At 41.9% G+C, this 13,526-nt stretch overlaps 1 protein-coding gene across 1 annotated transcript in view; it reads right to left on the bottom strand.

Moving 5' to 3' along the window:
- Positions 1-13,209, bottom strand: part of LOC113803480 (polycystin family receptor for egg jelly) — a 47,214-nt gene extending 34,005 nt beyond the window's left edge. The window contains exons 1-13 of the mRNA XM_070121458.1: positions 13,104-13,209; positions 11,894-12,111; positions 10,428-10,578; positions 9,514-9,629; positions 7,987-8,115; positions 7,288-7,478; positions 6,254-6,475; positions 5,567-5,730; positions 4,042-4,229; positions 2,799-2,916; positions 1,896-2,061; positions 1,362-1,540; positions 465-575 (exon numbers count right to left, since the gene is read on the bottom strand). Coding sequence (XP_069977559.1) covers positions 465-575; positions 1,362-1,540; positions 1,896-2,061; positions 2,799-2,916; positions 4,042-4,229; positions 5,567-5,730; positions 6,254-6,475; positions 7,288-7,478; positions 7,987-8,115; positions 9,514-9,629; positions 10,428-10,578; positions 11,894-12,111; positions 13,104-13,209 — 2,059 coding nt within the window. The remainder of the gene's footprint in view (positions 1-464; positions 576-1,361; positions 1,541-1,895; positions 2,062-2,798; positions 2,917-4,041; positions 4,230-5,566; positions 5,731-6,253; positions 6,476-7,287; positions 7,479-7,986; positions 8,116-9,513; positions 9,630-10,427; positions 10,579-11,893; positions 12,112-13,103) is intronic.
- Positions 13,210-13,526: the final 317 nt, after the last annotated feature.

The raw sequence follows: 13,526 nt of genomic DNA, 5'->3' as shown, positions 1-13,526 counted from the left end.
AAGGAGGGAGATGAGAAGGTTGGAGGAAATGAGGCAGAATGTGGAAGGGAAAGAGAAGGATGGTGAAAGATAGGAGGGAAAGAGAGAAAGAGATAGAATGTAGAAGGGAAGGTGGGAGGGAACGAATAGGAGGGGGGACAGAGGGGGATTGGCGACAGAAATGGAAGTAAATATATCGTAGTCAATAATCAAAATAATATAAATAGTGACAGATATGCTTACTGTCTTAACCCTGACCTATCTTACTCCTCCCGTATACAGTACATTGGCGGTAAGACCGAAGATTGAAGATAAGAGATTAATAAGAAGAAAACTAAAGTAAACATTGTTAACTCTAAGTTTTAGAGATTACCCACGAACTCTCAAAACTCTTATCAAAACGTTGTCATCGAGTGCTAAAGATCTATAGAACTAATATAGGCCTATAGAACTAATATAGGCCTATACACCTTGAGACGACGTACCTGTGGACGGCTGTGAATTGTCCGTGGCGTCCAAGGAGATTCTTAGGTCTTGGAGGTTTGGGTTGTCGTTGAAGAACTGAGTACTGAAGGCCAGTTCGTTGGCGGTGGCACCTGCGAGGGTCAAAGGTGTCGTTATCTCTCTCGCTCTCTCTCTCTCTCTCTCTGAATAATTATCTTTATCTTTCAGTCTTCTATCTTTCAGTCTTTCGGCCGGTTTGCAAATACAATGATATAAATGCATATATGTCTACCCATCTGATATACATACATTTTTCTACCTATCCGGTAGATATGGATGTTTAGACCGATAGATATACATTTATATCTGTGAATATGCAGGTTCGTATGATGTTAATTAAAACATTATGTTAATTGAAAATGTTAATTAAAACAAAAAAACATTTACATACTTCAAATATATTCAGCGTTAATAAACAAGATAACAAACAAAAAAATGTTTAGAAGTCGAATCATCTACGCCTCTAAAGTAAATGATGCGTCCAGTCCGTATGAAAAAATAATCCTATCTAGAAGACAAGTAAAAACACTCAAAAAGCCTTTAGCAACACACCACCACAACATAAACAAAATAAGCAAAATATCCACGTGGAAGGTGTTTCTTTATGATAATGATAAATCCAATAATAATCTTCAAAACAATAAACAATAAAAAAAAATCACCAGCTGCTAAAGAAACCTTAACTTCCACACCCAACTTGCGAACACCAAAATTACCTACTGTTCTATAAAACAAAACACCAAAATCACGTACTGCTCTATAAAAAAACACCCAAATCACCTACTGTTCTATGAAAAAAAATCACCTACTGTTCTATAAAAAATCACCTACTGTTCTATCAAAAAAGAGAGAAAAAGAAAAAGAAAAAAAAATATCACCTAGCGGGAAGTGCGCCGGGTCAGCTGGAAAAGTGACGTCGTTCCCATCAGCGGCCGCCCACAGATAGGAAACGTCGCCGTCGCAGTAATCCACGCACTCTGATATGAGCCCAATGCGGAAGGAAGGGTTGACGTACACGCCGTCGCCGTCAGGAATGCAAAGAGATGGGTCGATGCATCTGGGAAGGAAGATGGCGGGTGGGAAAAGCGTTGGTTATCTACTTGGTACTATCACGTCGCTGGTATTATTGATATCTGAATGGTGGATTAAAAAGGGTAAAAAAGGGTTTATTTTATTTTGTTTTTAAATATTTGTATGGTTTGACTCTTGAGGCATTCAGAAACGGTTTTGATTTTTTAAACGATATTTCTCTCTCTCCTCATTCACTTCTTTCATACACACACTCTCTCTCTCCTCATTCACTTCTTTCATACACACTCTCTCTTTCTCACGCGCACATACCCTCTTCCTTTCCCTCCTACTCTCCCACTCCCACCCCCTTCCCCTCTTCCCACACGAAACCTCCCACTCACTGCACTTTCATGATGGGCGGCACACCGTCCACCACCACGACCTGCCCGAGAGCCACGGTGCTCCTCGTGTCCTTCTTCACGATGGCCTCAAACTCGTAGGTCTGCCCGTGGGTCATGAAGTCGGAGCCCAGGAGACTGAGGGTGGTCTCGGTGTGGTCGAGCAAGCCTGGAGTTCGCATAAAGAGGGAAAAGGGAAAAATTGGCTGTTCAGTTCAGCAGGTGGGTTGTGGAAGGACAGTAGTTCCCAACCTATTTCATTCTGTGGCCCGCGACCAATATATAATCATCTCCGTGGCTCCGTTCAGTGACTCATTTTTTCAGATTCAGCTATGATGAATTATGTAAAGGTGTTAGTTGCTATAGGACAAGAACACATTATGGAAAGATTCCAATTCATTGATATGTGAGAGATGATTGTATGTAGGTACTGTGAATGAAATAAAATTCAGCTTATCTAAAATTTTTCATATTGGTCATATGGCTCCCCGGAATGTACCCTGTTGCCACCTGGCCCCAAGACTGGAACCCCCGGTTAAAGGGTGATGGTTGTAATAATGGTGGATAGAATCTAAAAATTATTTAAATAATTGGATGAAATCGGTTGCGAATGGATTAAAGGTATTTGTTATATAATACTAAGTTGGAAGGATTTTGAAAATTATGTAAATAGTTGAATGAAACTGCAAATGATTATTATACTTTTGGATGGATTTAGAAAAGTATGTAAGTAGATGAATGGATATTGAAAGTGGTTGATTTACATGTCTCCATAAAAAAGTGTCAAGTTCCCTTTCCTTCTTAACTCCTCTTTTCTCTCTTGTATATCTTACCTATCCAACTTCCCATACCCTTTTTTACCATCACAATTCACCCTTTCCAGCCTCCTCTCCTCCACCTCCTTACCTGGTCCGTTCCCGAAGCACCCGCCTCCCGTGCCCTTCGTCCAGATGGGCTTCGGAATGGTGTCGTCTGCCGGCCACGCTTCACCCGCGACCCGGCACCTCCAGACGACGGTGAAGTTCTGAGGGAGAATGGTGGGCGTGGTGAAGGGAGTGGTGAGGGAGGGAATGGGGGCGGAGGAAGGGAAAGGAGAGGGGTGACGGGAATGGGTGGAAAGAGGGAAAGATGTGGAGAGGAAGGGATGGGGGAATGAGTGAAGGGTGAGGGAATGGGGGAGGAAAGAGGGAATGGTGAAGAAAAGAGGGAAGGGTGAGAGAATGTAGGGTGGGGGACGAGGGTAGGATGAGGGAATGGGTGGGAAGGGGGAAGGATGAGAGAGGGGAGGAAGGGAAAGAGGGAAGGAGGGAATGGGGGAAAGGATGAAGGAACGGGAGAAAATGAGAATGGAAAAAGAGCAAGGGAATGAGGACACAGGGAAAAAGAGGTCGGTAAAAGAATGAGGGAGCGAAAGAAAAAGAACAAGAGATCGCGAAGGTAAAAAGGAATGAGTGAAAGAAGCGAGTGAAAGGAGAGAGTAGGAAGGTCAGACGGATAAAAAGGAGAGAATGAGAGAATGGAAGAAAGGAGCCAGGAGGAAATGACGGAGAGAGCGAAGAAAGATGAGAAAGCGGGAATGTAAGAAGGAAGGGGGGATGGGGGAAGAGAGGGAGGGAACGGAGGAATAAGTGTGAGCGGGCAGGCAAAAAAAGGGGAAGGCGAAATAAAGAAAAATAAGGAAGGACGAAATAGGAAGACATTGAAGGCAGAGCGAGAGGTATGAGAGAAAATTATTATACATGTTTCAAGTGGAAAAATTATAAATGAACAGGATAATTATGATGCTAGACACTATAAAGAGAATACATATGAATCAGATAATTTAATACGTACGCGAATATGGACAGAAAGATCGATATACTGATGAACACAAAACACAATAACATGCGAATACATATTAAGTGAAAGATCGCTATTATTTTTTCTATAAACAACAAGGTTTGGGGAATGGGAAAAAAATGTACATCTATACCAAAAAAAGTAAGAGGAAAAATAAAATTAATGTAACTAATAAATAAAGCTAAACATGTCTATATATAATAATGAGAAAAAATATATATCAATAACGAAAAAAACTATATACAAATAATGAAAAAATATACACAAATAACGAAAAAAAATAATACACATACATAAACTCCGAACCGACCTTCTCATCGGGGAAGTCCGGGTCGATCGAGTGCAAGCCGGGTTCGAGGTCCACCGTCTGGATGAGCCCGCGAACCACCCTCGTCAGCGCCGCCTCGAACATCATGGCGATGATGGGCGTCTTCACGATCTCGATGTAGGTGTCGGCTTGCTTCTGGAACGGCCACGCGGGGTCCAGCACTGCCGGGTCTGTTGGTGGGCGGGGTTGGAGAATGGAGAATGGGGGGTTGTGGGGTGGGCGGAGGGTATGGGGTGGGTGGAGGATAGAGGATGGGGGTTGTGGGGTGGGTGGATGATGGGGGAGGGGTTGTGGGGTGGGTGGAGGATAAAGGATGGGGGGTTGTGGGGTGGATGGATGATTGGGGAGGGGTTGTGGGGTGGGTGGGGGATATAGGATGGGGGTTATGGGGTGGATGGATGATGGGGGAGGGGGTGTGGGGTGGGTGGAGGGTATGGGGGTTTGGGGGTGGGTGGAGGGTACGGGGGTTGTGGGTGGGTGTATGATGGGGGAGGGGTTGTGGGGTGGGTGGAAGGTGGAGGGTATGGGGGTTGTGGGGTGGGTGGAGGGTGGAGGGTATGGGGGTTGTAGGGTGGGTGGAGGGTATGGGGGTTGTGGGGTGGGTGGAGGGTATGGGGATTGTGGGGTGGGTGGAGGGTATGGGGGGTTGCGGGGTGGGTGGAGGATGGAGGATTGTGGGGTGGGTGAAGGGTATGGGGGGTTGTGGGGTAGGTGGAGGATGGAGGATGGGGGGTGGGTGGGCGGGGTTGGAGAATGGAGAATGGGGGGTGGGGTGGGTGGAGGATAGAGGATGGGGGGTTGTGGGGTGGGTGGAGGGGATGGGGGTTGTGGGTGGGTGGAGGGTATGGGGGTTGTAGAGTGGGTGGAGGGTGGAGGTTGAGGGAGGGTGCATAGAGAAAAGATTCTTAAGGTTATTGGTGTTGTGATTGTTGTAATGTGCGTCATTATTATCAGTGTCTTCTTTTAGTTATGGTCATTTCCATCTTTAGCACTATTCCCTCTCTCTCTCTCTCTCTCTCTCTTTCTCTCTCTCTCTCTCTCTCTCTCTCTCTCTCTCTCTCTCTCTCTCTCTCTCTCTCTCTCTCTCTCTCTCTCCCGACAATCGCCTTACCTCCAGAACCCAATCAACCCTCCCCTCACCCCGGTTACCCCTACAACCCTTCCTCTCCCTTCCCTCCCATTCCCCTCCTCTCCCTATCCCCTCCTTTTCCCCCTCTCTCCTCCTCCACTATCACCCCATCACTCTTCCTTTTCTCCCCTCTCCTCCTCTTCCCCTCACTCCCTTCCTCTCATCCGATCACCCTATCCCCCTTCCTTTTTCTTCACCCCTCCTCCCCCCCCCTACCCTCCCTTTCACCCAATCACTCTCTCTTTTCTCCCCTCCCCTCCTCTCTTCCCTATCACCCAATCACTCTCCCTTTTTTCCCCTCCCCTCCTCTCCTCTCTTCCCTATCACCCCAACATTCTCTCTTCTCTCCCCTCCCCTCCCCTCTCCCCACCAACTCACCCCACATCGTCAGCGAGTAAGTCAGCACATAGTAGCCGTACGTCAGGAATATCTTGGGTATGGAAATCTCGGGCTTATTCCAAGAGGTAATAATGTTCATAATGATGACCGGCTGCATGGTGGCTCCAGTCGTGGCGTCCACGTGGTAGATCTGCCACCGTTTTCTGTCGGGTTTTGATGCATTTTTTAGTGGATTTTTAAATTTCATTATTTGTGGACTTTAAAAAAAATTCTTATTTGGATTATTTTTTTAAAATTCTTATTTGGACTTTTTGGTCGTTTTTTGTTTATTTTTTATTGTTTATGGGTGAGTTTTTGTTATTGATAGTTGTTATTAGTTTTATTATCTTTCTACTGTTTTTGTGTTTGTATTTGGTGTCGATTATTGTCGTTGCTATTACTACTTCTGCAACTAGATATCTCTTCTCTTTATCATTATTACTATATTCGCATTCCTACAAATGCCATTATTATCACCATCATCATTATTATCATCATCAGTATTGTTATTAATATCATTATTGTTGTTATTATAATTATCATTTTGTTACTACTATCATTACCATTATCATTATTGTTATTATCATTATCATTATCATTAATAACGAAAAAAACTAATTGATATGATAAAAATAAAAATGATAATCAAAATAAAAACAATCCCCAAACGACCTCCTCTGCCCTTACTTCGTCTTGCTGGTGACCTCGCAATCGACCTGACCCAGCGCCGCCAGGGAATTGACCTCGCCCCGGTAGAGCTTGGGCGCCGAGAGGTAGTCCAAAGTGCCGCCAAAAATCTCCACTTTGGGCGGGCGGCACTTGATCGACGTCACGCAGAACATGAGGGTGTCGGTGGTGACGCTGATGGGGTTGTAGGCGAAGATGCTCATGTTGTAGACGCCCTCGGCGCTGTTGGGAGGGGGGGGGGAGAGAGGAGGGGTTAGAGAGGGTGAGGGGTTAGTGAGGGAGAGGGAGGAGAGGTTAGAGAGGGAGAGAGGGTGGTAGAGTGGTGGGGGAGACAGGGAGAGTGGTTAGAGGGAGAGACGGAGAGGGGTTAGAGAGGGAGAGAGGGTGGTAGAGTGGTAGGGGACAGAGGGAGGTAGAGTGGTGGAGGAGATAGGGGGAAGGGGAGAGGGGTTTGAGGGAGAGACGGAGAGGGGTTAGAGAGGTAGAGGGATTAGAGAAAGAGAGCGGTTGGAGAAGGGTTAGAGAGGGAGAAGGTTTAGAGAGGGAGAGGGGTTAGAGAGGGAGAAGGTTTAGAGGGAGAGAGGGGTTAGAGAGAGACCAGTGGTTGATGAGGGAGGTAGAGTGGCGGGAGAGAGAGGAGTTAGAGAAGGAGAGAGAGAAGGAGTTAGCGAGGGACGTAGAGTGCGAGAGGGGAAGGGTAGAAGTTGGGGGAACGGAAAAGTAAGAAAATAAAAGAACATGAACAATTCCTCACAGCGCTGTTCATGGGGGAGGAAGAGGGGAGGGGTAGAGAGGGAGGCAGTGTGGTGGAGAAGGGGGTAGGTGGGAGGGGATGGTGGATTGAGATTGAGGGTAAGGAGAATGAGAATAAAAAAAAAAAACATAAAGAAATGAAGTTAGATGTAAAGAAGACAGATAAGAAAATGAAGATAGAAATTTTAAAAAGGAAAAAAAAGAAGGAACAGATGAAAAGATGAAGATACAGATTTAAAAGAAAAAGAAGGAACAAGAAGCGAAGAGAACGCCCAACTTACGCGTAGACATGGGTGTAATTATTGATAATGTCCAGCGTGGGTTCCGGGTAGTAAAAGGCATGGGAGAAGTTGGTCTTGCAAGTGATTTCTTCCCCGTAGGCCACCAGAGGACTCGAATCTCCGAAGTCGATGACCAGGCAGGTTCCTCCTCCAAGACTCTCGAAGGAAACCTCGAACGTCTTGGTTTCGTTCTGAAGAAGAAGGAGAGGGAGTTGGAGGAGGAGGAATTGGAGGTGGCGGAGGAAGAGCTGGAGTGGGAGGAATAATCCTGGTAGGAGGAAAGGGGAGTTGGAGTAAAAAGTAGATAGAAACATAAAAGTAGAGAGAGACAAAGACAGACAGGCATACAAACACACACAAGACACACTGAGAGAGAGAGAGAGAGAGAGAGAGAGAGAGAGAGAGAGAGAGAGAGAGAGAGAGAGAGAGAGAGAGAGAGAGAGAGAGAGGAGAGAGAGAGAGAGAGAGAGAGAGAGAGAGAGAGAGAGAGAGAGAGAGAGAGAGAGAGAGAGAGAGAGAGAGAGAGAGAGAGAGAGGAAGAAACAGAGACCGACTATCAGACAAACAAACAAACAAACACTCACACACACACAATCAGACAAACACAGAAGAAAATCCCCCACCCCTCACCCTAACTACCCCCCACCCACCAAAAATAGATTAAAAAATAAATAAAACATCAATTCGCGTTCTCCAAACCTTTCCAGTGACGATCGCAAAGTCGTCGATGATTCCCACGCGCACTTGGCCGACGATCTCCACGAAAAGGTCCACAGGAACACTTTGGAACATGTTGACCGCGTACACCGTCAGGTTCAGGAAAGTCTCCTAAAAAGAGGTAAATATATGAGTAAATAATAAGTAGGAGAGTAAATAAAGCGTAAATATATTAGTAAATAATAAGTAGGTGAGTAAATAACGCGTAAATATATGAGTAAATAATAAGTAGGTGAGTAAATAAAGCGTAAATATATGAATAAATAATAAGTAGGAGAGTAAATAAAGCGTAATTATATGAGTAAATAATAAGTAGGAGAGCAAATAAAGCGTAATTATAAGAGTAAATAATAAGTAGGAGAGTAAATAAAGAGTAATTAAAGAAAAAAGTGAATGACTGGGTATATAAAAGATGTCCTAGAAAGTTAAATAAAAGGAGTTCTATTTAAGTGAATGAATGGGTAAATAAATGGTATCTTTCAAGAAAAAGTGGATGGATTAGTAAATAAACAGTGTATTATAAAAGGTGAATGAAGGGGTAAATAAAAGTCTTCTAAATAAAAGGTAAATAGATGAGTAAATAAAACACATCCTTAAAGAAAAGGTGGATGGATTAGTAAACAAAAAATGTCTTAAAAATGTGAATAAATAGGAAAATAAAAGATATCCCAGAAAGTTAAACAAAAGGTATTCTAAATAGGTGAATGAATGGGTAAATTAAAAGTGTCATTAAAGAAAAGGGAAATGGATGAGTAATTAAAGGTCTAAAAAAATAGGTGTAAATAAAAAGCATTCTAGAAAGGTGACCTAAGTAGATGAATAAAAAGGGCAAATGAATAGGTAAATAAAAGGTCCCCTAAATAGGTGAATGATTGGGAAATTAGTCTCCTAAATAAGTAAATTATTGGGAAATTAGTCTCCTAATTAGGTGAATGATTGGGAAATTAGTCTCCTAAATAGGTGAATTAATTCGAAATATAAAAATCTCCTAAACAAGTAAATAAATGGGTAAATAAAACGTCTTCTGAAAAGGTGAAATAGCATATTGGTGAATAAATGGACAACCAGACAAAATGACTAATAGATGCACAAATTACATAAACTTATAAATGAATAAATATGTCTATCATTAATTAGATTCACCCCAAATCTAAACGTTGTTCTAGTGATAAGATTAACATAACCTCGTTTCACGCAGGTTATTTTACAACATTGAGCAAGAACACTGATAAAAAGACAGTGATCATCATTAACAACAAAAAACAGAAAACAAAACCACAATAGTTATATCACATATAACAAAAATGATCATATTTATAGCACAATTATCATACTTACAACAACAAAAACAATCATCTTATCTACAACAACAAAACCAAAGTAATGAGACTTACAACAAAAGTTTAGGAATATATATATATATATATATATATATATATATATATATATATATATATATATATTTACAATAACGTCAATAACAAAATAATTATATTGTAATTTTCTTACGAAATCAAAGTGATAATGAAACTCGTTCGCCAGTGGTTGGAAGGGGTCGATGACGTTAAAGGTTAGAATCGTTGAAGCATTGACGGTGAACTCGACCGTATAGTAATCCACAGTCCCTGAAAAGAAGTAGTGGCAATATGTAGTAATATCTTTATTTTTCTTTCTCGTTTTAATTATTATTGTTGTGTTATCGTCATCACTAATATCAATATTATTACTGTTGTTATTATAGAAAAGGTATGGATGAGGATGAATATCTTCACAATGAAAGAAATGTATTTGGCTGGTTTCGAATATATATTCGTCAGAAATATACGTATTTCCGACGCAGATATATTTGAAACCGGTTAAATACATCTCTTTTGTGAAGATATTCATTCTCATTCACATGTTCTCTACATGTCCAACATGAATACGGTTCACTGTTGCCATTGCCATTACACCATTATAATTATCATTAGTAGTAGTTGTAGATACGTGTTATATACCAAAGAACATATTGCTGATGTACATACTATTCCCTATTGCATGTACTATTAATTTGTTCTTGTAACCCTTATATATATACTCTTTATATCACGTATCCCTGTGCTCCCTTGGCGACGAATGACTTGGACATCACCATACAGTAGTATCATTATCATCATAATTATTGTTATCATTATCATCACAATTTTTGTTATCCTTACAATTATCATTATCATAATCATTATCATCATTACCATCACAATCATCATTACAATTATTATCACAATTACCACCACGTTTATCATCTTCATCCTTACAATCATTCCAATTATCATTACCATAAAAAAAAGAATTTACACAACCACATTACAAGATTAAAACAACTCAACAACGAAATATCACCAACGAACAACAAACAACAAACAACATAAAAAAGTCTCACGAACCCTGGGTCATCGTGGGGGCAAAGGTCAAATTCTTGTCCATAGGATACTGGTTCTTCATGCTGCCGAATCCTGCACTGCCTACGAGTGACGTCAGCGTAGGATAATATTTGTTGATGATCGCGAAGTCTATGATCTCTTCAACAATCGTGACCTTTTCGAGTTGAGAGAGAGAGAAAAATATCATAATGTTGACTGAAAGAATAATTTTTAAAAAATGAAAGAGAGAAGAAAGGTAGACGAGAGAGATTTTTTAAATTAATAATGTTGACTAAAAGAATAATAAAAAAAAATGAAAGAGAGAAGAAAGGTAGACGAGAGAAAGAAAAAATATTAATAATGTTGACTGAAAGAATAAAAAAAATGAAAGAGAAAAGAAAGGTAGACTGACAGAATGAGAGGAGTGAAAAATAGGAAGAATGGGGATTGGAAGAAAATCATTAAAGAATAATATTTTTTTTAAATATTTGAAAAATCTTGGTTGAAAGATAATTACTACTGAACAAAAATAAGAATAATGTAGGAATAATGTGACTGAAAAGAAGATTATTAAAGAATATGAAAAATGATAATGTGGAAATAATCTGGATTGAAATAAAATTATCAAAGAATCTAAAACATTGTCAAATAAAGTAATAATAAAATAATGTCAAGAGAGTCTTTATTGATGAAATTTATGATTTCAACTATTGAGACAGACCTTTCACAGTGAGAGAGCGAGAGAACAATATGTTTGAAAGAAATTAAGAATAATATGGACTGGCAGAAAATTATACAAAAAATAAGAAAAATAATAATGCGGGAATAATGCCAACTGAGAGAAGAATATTAAAGATTATTACAAAAGAATGCGGACCAACATATTATTAAATAATAAGAAAAATACTAATGTGGGAATAATATGGATTGAAAGAAAATTACCATTATCAAAGAATAATAAATAAGAATAATGTGGATTGGAAGAATACTTTTAAAGAATATAAATAATAATATGTGAATAATATGGAATGAAAGGAAATTATTAAAGAATATGATAAATAACAATAATAAAAAAAACATGTCAAAGTAGGGTAGCATTTACAGATGATAGCAACAATCGTGACCTTTTAGAGTGAAAGCGAGAATAAAGAATATGCGGTTTGAAAGAAAATTATTCAAGAATAAAACAATAGAATACTGGGGACTGAAAGAAGATTAGTAAAGAATATATAAAACAATGTGGGAATAATGTAATATGAAAGAAAAAAAGGAACTAATGTGGATTGAAAGAATACATAAAAAATGTATAAATATACACACACACCCAACCCCACCAACATACCCACCCTCACCCCAACATAACCTCCCTCACCCCAACATACCCCCCTCACCCCAACATACCCACCAACATAACCCCCCTCACCCCAACATACCTACCAACATAACCCCCCTCACCCCAACATACCCACCAACAGAACCCCCCCACATACCGTGCAATACACTTCGAAGCCCGACACCACGTTGTAGATATAGGCCGTGACGTTGTAGATCCCGTCGGCGGCGTAGACGTGCGTGAGGAGGGGCTGCTGGTCGCCCGGGTCCTGGAACAACAGGGTCTCCAAGAGCGTGCCGTCCCCCCAGTCGATCCTGACGGAGGCGTTGGTGGGGAAGTTGGAGGCGGCGGTGTCGATGAAGCGGAAGGTCGGGACTGGAGAGAGGGAGGGAAGGGAGAGAGGGGAGAGGGAGGGAAGGAAGAGGGAGGGGAGGGGAGGGAAGGGAAGGGAAGGGAGAGGGAGGAGAGATGGAGGGAAGGGAGAGAGGGGAGAGAGATAGGGAAGGGAGAGAGAGGGAGAGAAGGTAGAGAGAGAGGGAAGGGAGAGAGAGGGAGGGAGGGTAGAAGGGAGGGAAGGGAGAGAGAGAGAAAGGGAGGGAAGGGAGAGAGAGAGAGGGAGGGAAGGGAGAGAGAGAGAGGGAGGGAAGGGAATGTGGGAGAGAGGGAAGGGAGAGAGGGAGAGTGGGCGAGAGAGAGGGAGAGAGAGAGAGAGAGAGAGAGAGAGAGAGAGAGAGACAGGAAAAAAGGGCGAGAGGGAGATAGGGAAAGAGAAGAGAGGGCGAGGAGACAGGGAGAAAGGGAGAGAGGGCAAGAGGGACAAAAGGCAAGAGGGAGAGAGGGCGAGAGGAACAGAGGGTGAGAGAGAGGAAAAGAGGGCGAGAGGGAGGGAGGGAAGAAGAGAGGGAGAAGAGGCGGTTAAAAAAGGGTGAAAAATCAGTGATGGCTGACTGTATGTGTATTTTTTTGTGTGTGTATTTATCTTAGCACTGTTGTTGTTATTATAATAATCATTCATCACAATTATCTTTATTATGTCATTATGTCACTAAAACATTTCACAAGCATTTACGTATTACATATCCACCTACCAATTCCACATCATACAAACTATTTCACATCCACAAATGTACTCAGTATCCACCAGCATGCTTCACATCCATCTATTTACTCCAAATCAACCAGCATACTCTGCGCCTACCAACATACTTCACTTCCCCCATCATACTCCGAATTCACCAACCAACCCTACCTCCTATGTTGGTGGATACTCCTCATCCACCAACATAGGCCTACTTCACATTCACAAACGTACTCCACATCCACCAACATAGGCCTACTTCACATTCACCAACATACTCCACATTTACCAACTAGCTCTACCTCCACCAACATACCCCACGTAATCAACTTGACTCCATATCCATCAACATACAGTACTCTATACCAACCCACATAATCCTCATCTACCAACATTCTCCACACTCATCTTACTCCACGTCCACCAACATACTCCACACCCACCAACATACCCCGCATCCATCAACCAGCTCTCCCTCCACCAACACCACATCCTCTCCCTCCACCAACATACTCCAGATCCTCTGCCTCCACCAGCATACTCCACATCCTCAACATCCACCAACATACTCCACATCCTCTCCCTCCACCAACATACTCCACATCCTCTCCCTCCACCAACATACTCCACATCCTCTCCCTCCACCAACATACTCCACATCCTCTCCCTCCACCAACATACTCCACATCCTCTCCCTCCACCAACATACTCC

Source organism: Penaeus vannamei, chromosome 4 (assembly GCF_042767895.1).
Source record: "Penaeus vannamei isolate JL-2024 chromosome 4, ASM4276789v1, whole genome shotgun sequence".
Classification (NCBI taxonomy): Eukaryota; Metazoa; Arthropoda; class Malacostraca; order Decapoda; family Penaeidae; genus Penaeus; species Penaeus vannamei.
This window is presented reverse-complemented; position numbering and strand designations above follow the sequence as displayed.